At 56.2% G+C, this 7170-nt stretch overlaps 1 protein-coding gene across 1 annotated transcript in view; it reads left to right on the forward strand.

Annotated features, from left to right (window-relative positions):
- Window positions 1-5582, forward strand: part of ELMOD3 (ELMO domain containing 3) — a gene marked incomplete in the record, with an annotated part of 26708 nt that extends 21126 nt beyond the window's left edge. Inside the window, 3 exon segments of the mRNA XM_014588031.2 lie at window positions 3722-3798; window positions 4066-4193; window positions 4727-5582. Of these exon segments, the coding sequence (XP_014443517.1) occupies window positions 3722-3798; window positions 4066-4193; window positions 4727-4929 (408 nt within the window).
- Window positions 5583-7170: the final 1588 nt, after the last annotated feature.

The raw sequence follows: 7170 nt of genomic DNA on the forward strand, positions 1-7170 counted from the left end.
CCTCTAGGGGGTGATTTCTCACTTTCTATCTGTCTGTCTCTCTCTGTCTGTCTGGCGACCGCATGCGCCCTATAGCAAAAAACCTCTTAAAAAAAAAAAGAATTATCCAATATTATTTGTTGTAATTATTGTTTTTGTTTTGTTTTGTTTTGTTTTAAAATTTCCTATAGGGTACGTGTGCTTGAGAGAAAGAGAGGGAAAGTGAGAAAGCAAGCCACCAGGTCCAGGATTCGAACCGCAGTTGGCCATGTGGGAGTCCAGTACCTTAATCACGACACCACCTGCCAGCCCCTTAAACTAAACTTTGAAGGAGGCAGTGATGTTAACTCAACCGATGTCTGCCAGAAGAGCATCCAGGAAGGAAGCAACTAGACCAAAGTTCCTAAGAAAGGAGTGAGTTGGGTGTGCGTGAGGAATTGCAGGGAAGCCAGCTGGACTGGGGGGTCATGGGATCAGTGGAAGGTGCGGTAACAGAGGTCTGGGCTACACAGCGAAAGAACTGCAGGCCGTGAGAAGGGTGGTAGATTTTACCTTGAGAAAAACAGGTAGTGAGGCCAGCCTGTGGCGCGGTGGTTAAAGTGGCTGGATCCCGGGACCAGCGGGTGGTGTGGTGGTTAAAGGTGCTGGACTCCCACATGGCCGACTACAGTTTGAGTCTTGGACCTGGCGACTTGCTTTCTCGCTCTTGCTCTCTCTCATTCTGTCCTTCCCTGGTCAAATTAAAATAGATAAATAAAGTTAAACTAAATAATTCTTTGAAAAAAAAGAAGAAAGAAACTCAGGTATACAGTTTTCAAAAAGTAGAGGCAACATGTTTTCCTGATGGGTTGGATATGGGTTCAAGACAAAAAAAATGATTGTTGGTGATGATTTTTTCAGTCTGAGCAGCTGGAAGAATAAGAGTTGCCATCAACTGAAAAGAAAGAGCAAGTTTAGGGTCTATTTTTGTGGCATATATATATATATAGTTTTGCATCTGCAGTTTTGCTATAGGGCATGTGTGCTCCCTGGAGAGAGAGAGAGAAGGAAAGTGAAATCAGCCCCGGGAGTGATGGCCATGCTGCAATCCCCTCCATCCTCCCCTCGTGATTTTGGGCATGCCACCCCGTCCGGGACTCAGACAACACAGTCAGCCACGTTAGATCCAGCCATGTTGACCTCCATGCCACCTGCTGTCCCACTCTGCTTTTTCATAAGTGGGCTTTTTATTTTATTTTAGGGTTTTTTTATTTTTATTTTTATTTTTTTGCTTTTGCTTTACTTATGTGAGAGAGACAGAAAAGAGAGGGAAACAGACAGTAGTCCCAACAAGATCTCGGCATGGTTCACCCCAGCCCCTGCCAGCCCCGATCGCAGGCACACACGTGTGAGGCATGCACAAGGATGGACCTTCCCGTGTGGGGGAGCCTCATGGAGTGTCACCTTGCACCTCCGATAAGCGGGTACCAATCCACTTACGGGACTGTTCCCAGGAATGGAGGAACACTGTTTCAGGGCCTCTGTTAATTTCGTTGCTACCATATTCTCGTTCCCATGTTTATGCTTACACTGAGAGAAGAGGGAAGGGGTAATGGTGTGCAAGCCCATACAATAACTGAAGAGGCAGTACTGACCCGTGCATGAAGGTATGAAGTGCACCGCTCCTGACCTCAGCCGCCAGGAAATCAGCAAAGGTCATAGTGAGCATGCGTTAACTCCTGCCGGGGCTGGGTGGGACTTTGTATTTTGCATACGTGATCTTACTGCTTACAGCAACTCTGTGAGGTCCTTGGTGAGACAATAGAACGTGGAGGGCCAGCCCCATAACCTAGTAATTAAGGGAGCCGAATTCCACGTGGCTGACCACGGTTCGAGTCCTCTCCCTGGCAGCTTGAAAAACATACCAGGCACATGTGCGTGGGTGTCCACAATCCCAACAGGAGGGAAAAATGGAGAAGGGATGATGGCGTGACTACTTCCCATTGAGGTTGCTTTTCCCTGTCCTGTGTCTCTGTTTCCAGCAAGTGCACATACCCTCTTGCAATAAAAAAAAAATAGAAAATGTAAACTGTAGGTCATAAAACCTATCTCACAGGGCTGGCCCTGTAGCCTGGTGGTTAAGGCAGCAGATCCGGGCGAGCAGGTGGCGTGGTGGTTGAAGCGCTGGAGTCTCGGACCTGGAGACTTACTTTCTTACTTTTCCTCTCTCTGTCGCTCTCTGGTGAATAAGAAGAAGAAAGAAAGAATTTTTTAAAAAAAGAAAAGCCAGCCAGATCCAGTGTGGCTGACTGTGTGGTTCGAATCCCAGCTCCAGCGACTTGAGAAACACAGCAGGCAGGTGTACGTGCACCCTCAAAATCCCGACCAGATGGAGAAATGGAGAAGAGGCTGTGGCCTGACCAGCCCCATGGGGGCATGAGAGAGAGAACAAAGCACCCTCAGCTGGGTCTCGTCATGCTGTAATCCCCTCCCCCAGCCCTCCAGCTCCTCAGGATCCTGGGTGCTGTGTGTGCACCCAGCATGTTTTTCAGAACCACCGGGATCTGACTCTTGGTGGCCATATGACTTCGAGCCCCATCGGTGCCAGCATTGCCACAGTGCCACCGCATCTGGGCCTAGCTCACTTCCACTTACACAGCCGCACGTAGCCCGAGGCTGCTGTGCTGGACAGCACAGTTCCACGTCACGGTGATGGGCTTTTCTTTCTTTCTTTTTTTTTTTAAAGAATTATTTTACTATTATTTTATTGCACCTTATTTATTATTTATCTCAATTTGACCAGAGAGGAACAGAGAGAGCAAGAGAAGGGGGAGAGTGAGAAAGCAAGCCACCAGGTCCTGGACCCGAACCACGGTTGGCCATGTGGGAGTCCGGCACCACCTGCCGGCCCCAGCAATGGACTTTTCTTCTCCTGGGCGACGGGGGCTACCTGGACTCTGGCTCGCGTCCTGCACTGCGGACGCGCTGGTCTGCGCAGCTGTCTTAGTAGACGTCCTCGTACGTGCAGTGGGGAAAGAACGGGCCGTGTCTGCAGTTCCCTGGACACAGCCCCTTTCCGTTTAGAAACCATGCTTCTGAGTTCTATTAAAGACTGGGAAGGCACATGGACAAGTGCGGGACAGCACAGGGGCGGACTTGGAGGGTTCTGAGGCTGTCCTGTGAGGCTGAGCTGCCACACCCCTGCACACCCGGCTCTCAGGCCTCTGTGTGAGAGCCCACTGTGCCAGCAAGCCAGCGCCGACGCCATCCCTGCTGCCTGGCTGCTTAGGGATAAGGTGCCCATAGCGGCTGGAGAGCCAGAGATCTAGAGAGGAAAGAGGAGATTTAGGAACCTGTGCAGTTAGAGAACTGAACCTCACTTCCCTGTGGTCAGCCTAACTCCCAGGGGGACTGTGGTCCAGGGGCAGCATGGGGGTGGGCTCTGAAAGCCAAGGAGAGCTAGTGGATTGGGGATCGGAGAGACGGGAAAACCAGCTGGGGTCGTGCGTGCCAGCTTTGGAGCAAGTGTCCTCAGTCTGGATTCTGGTTCCCATGCCTTGGGAAAGTTACTCCATGTCCCTGGGCCTCAGTTTCCTCCCCTGTGAGATGGGAAGGCTATGGGGAAAACTCAGTGTAAACAGCAGCCACATTGGCTTCTGCCCCCGGGACGGGGCTGCGATCGCCTGTGGGGCCCGCTTGTGGTCAGTGACAGAGAACACAGGGGACAGCTGGGGTTGCCTGACCCTGCCCCACTCCGTTCCAGCAATTCCCCTTCTGTCTGATGTCCGTGAACATCACCCGCATCGCCATCCAGGCCCTGAGGGAGGAGTGTCTCTCCAAGTGAGTCCCCTGCCACCAGCTGGCCAGGTGGCCCAGCAGAGCCTGGTCATCCCTGCTGCTGCCTCCTCCTCCCAAGTCTGTACCTCACCTCTGACCCTGGAGGGCTGGGACCCCGTTCCCAGGCACCGGTCTCCCCAGCCCAACCTCAAGTGGGAGGCTGCCTGGGGAATGGGGGAATCCTCGTTTGGGCCAGTTCCCCTGGGGGAGTAAGGGCACCTCAGTGTCAGCCTTCGTACACTGCTGAGCCGGTCCACCGCTTGTCCGTAGGGAGTGTAACCGGCAGCAGAAGGTCATCCCGGTGGTGAACAGCTTCTACGCCGCCACTTTCCTCCGCCTGGCGCACATCTGGAAGACCCAGCAGAAGACCATCTCGGACTCAGGCTTCGTGCTCAAAGGTGTGCTCTGGCTTCTGGGGAGGCCCAGGCTTCTGAACGCTCAGGGTCCCATGGTGAGAGGCCCCAGGACGTCGGTAGACTGGGGCTGCAGTTCCCTCCCCAGACTCCTGGGGACACTTTTTCAAGCCCCAACAGACCAGAGTCTCTGGCAGTCCGCTCTCTGGAGCCTGCTAGCTCTCGGGTCTACCCTCCCTCCAGAGTCTCTGGCAGTCCGCTCTCTGGAGCCTTTTAGCTCTCGGGTCTCCCCTCCCTTCCTTCCCTCCTCCGTGACGATCACATTTTCCCAATCAAAAATTGGAAGCTGGGGTCCAGCAGTCAGGCTGACTTCAGGGTGGAGACTGTCCTGGACAAGGCGGTGCTGTGGTCCCTGCCGTTCTGGCCCCTCCACACCCCTCTCTGGCATCTCTCCACCTGGGGAGGCTCTTGCCTGTCTCTCCAGGGGACAGGGACTGGGGGTGCTTCCGGAGCTGTGAGGCTGGGTGCCCTAGCTTCCCAAGCCCCACATACCTTTTCCCCAATCCACTCTGTTCCAGATTTGGAAGTGTTGGCCAAGAAGAACCCACGGAAACTGCTCAAGGCCCTGGAGATGTATCTGACGGGAGTGTCGAAAGGACAATCCTCCTTGCTGGGAGCACACAAGAGCTCTGGGCCACAAGCTCCTCGCTCCAAGGAGCTCACCTTCACAGGCGTGTGTGACCCACAGCCGCACTCCTCCGAAGGCACCTGGCTGATCTGAGCAACCCCGGATACTGGGAGAGACACGACGGCTGAGCCCGGGGCCAGAGAGCACGGGACGCACCCTGTCAGGAGCACCCTGGCCAGGCCACGCACCTTCCTGTCCCAGGTGGGAGGAAGCCGGGTCCCCTGACCTGCTCTGCACCCACTTCCCGCAGGCCGGCCTGCAGAGCAAGGGCACGTTTGCCGTCTCAGCGGGGCTCTCTTCAGGGATGGGTTCCAGGTTGTGTCCGAGAAGAGCGGATCGTGAAGTGGAAGAGCCCTGTGCGGATATTCGGCAGGTCCCCACGGAGGAGATTCCCAAGTAGAGGGCCCCGGAGTTGTAAGTCCGCAGACCACCAGGGCTCGCAGGCCTGAACTTGAAGGGGCAGATAGCGTCGCGGCCAGCAGGGGGCAGCACGGCTCCGCGCACACTACCGGACCTCAGCGGGCGGGAGGCCTTGCTCCATCCGCCCCCGCATTGCCCAGTGCTCTTCCCCGCCTCTCCCGAGGCTGTCCCCACCATGGGCCGTGACCTGGCAGTGGGCTTCCTCCTACGGGGGCTCTGCGCTGCCCGAGGATGGATTTCTGCCCTGTGGGGAACGGGGGGTGGGGTGCGTTGGGGGAGCATTCCCACACCAGCAGTTTTTGAATAGAAGAATTGTTCTAGTTTAAGGATCTTGAGTATTTTCTTCCGAAGCAAGTCATGCACCTTCCTGAGGGCCATCTGGCCCTGGTTAGGGCTCCAGGAGAGAGAAGGCAGCTGTGCCCTGGCCGTCCTCCCGCCTCGCCCACAGGATGTCAGCCTCACTCCCTGCCAACTCGGGCTGGGGACAGGAAGCAGCCCCGGCTCTGAGGCTGTCCGGTGTGGGGCGCCACACGCTGCCACCTCTGCTCTCGCTCTTGGGGAGCCTGGCTCTGCAGCTCCGCTCACAGAGGGCTCCAGCAGGCTCGGGCTAGGGAGCCAGACAGCAGGAGGCTCTGCTTTCTGTCTGGCCCTCCAGGGCAGCTCCTCAGGTCTGGCCTCCACAAAGGGCTGCACGGTACAGGAGGTAACCCCACGCTGTCAGCTGGGCCTCCAGAGCAGGCTGGAAACAAGCCTGCATTGCGCTGTGTCTGCGCTGACCCTCCGCTCTGCCAGCCTGGTTCCCCGCTGGCCTGCAGAGACCCAGGGGGCTGACCGGGCGTAGGACACGAAGAGGTGGGCACAGGGGACACAAGCTGCAGCTCGGCCTCCACTCTGGGGCGAGGGGCAGCTTGGGGGTGCTGTCCTGTAAAACTTCAGCTTGTTCGGAGGCTGAGAGGCTAACTCAGCAGACCCCACTATGGCGCTCAGCCCCGCCGCACACCAGGGGCCAGTCCATCGGGGGTGGGCCCTAGATGCCTCTAGGCTGGGCCCTTCTTCCCAGCAGGCTTTGCGAGGTGCTCTCCAGGCCACCGCGCTCACAGCCCCAGCCTGGGAAATGAGCAGTCAATGCTCCTGCCATTTGTGGGTTGCAGTTCTCTCATGGGCTTGCTTGGAGGGCCCTGAACCCTCTGAAAGTGCATGCATGAGCCTTCGTCGGAGCATTTTTCTTGGGAAGGTGCCTGGGCCTTTCACGGAAGACTCCGTTCCACAACTCTCAAAATGTCAGAGTCACCAATTTAGTTCCATCCTTGCTCTCTCCTTTTAAAGTCTGTTTCTCTCACGAGAGAGAGACAGGCACCCTCAGCACTGCTGCATGCACTGTAGCCGCCTTCCCATGCCCTTCAGCCAGTGGGTCTCAGGCACATGCGTGCCCAGAATGTTCCAGGTCAATTCAGGATCTGAAGCCACGGTTGGCCATGTGGCTTCCAGTACTCAGGGTAATATGTTACCACCTGCACCTGGGGCCACTCAGTGGCATGTGGCTCGATCCCGTGGGGCCAATTGAAAAAAAATGAAATAAAATTGTGACACCTCTTCTCTGTCCTTCCACCAGGGAGGACGGAGGGCTGGAGCTCCCGAGGGTGTTGGCCTAGGTCCACGTGCATTTCAGGCCGATGCTGGCTCCCAGAGGAGCCAGGAGCCGAGAAACAAGATTGCAGGGAGGGGACCAGCAGTTAGCGTAATGGCTATGTCGCTGGACTCCCATGTAGTCGACCGCGGTTCGCGCCCTGGACCCGGTGGCTTAAAACTCACGCCGGGCGCGTGTGCGTGTGTGCCCAAGATCCCAAGAGGAAAATGGAGGAAAAGGGATTGCGGTGTGGCCATCCCTCCTGGGGGGTGATTTCTCGCTTTCTG

Source organism: Tupaia chinensis, unplaced genomic scaffold (genome assembly GCF_000334495.1).
Source record: "Tupaia chinensis unplaced genomic scaffold, TupChi_1.0 Scaffold000253_1, whole genome shotgun sequence".
Taxonomy (NCBI): Eukaryota; Metazoa; Chordata; class Mammalia; order Scandentia; family Tupaiidae; genus Tupaia; species Tupaia belangeri.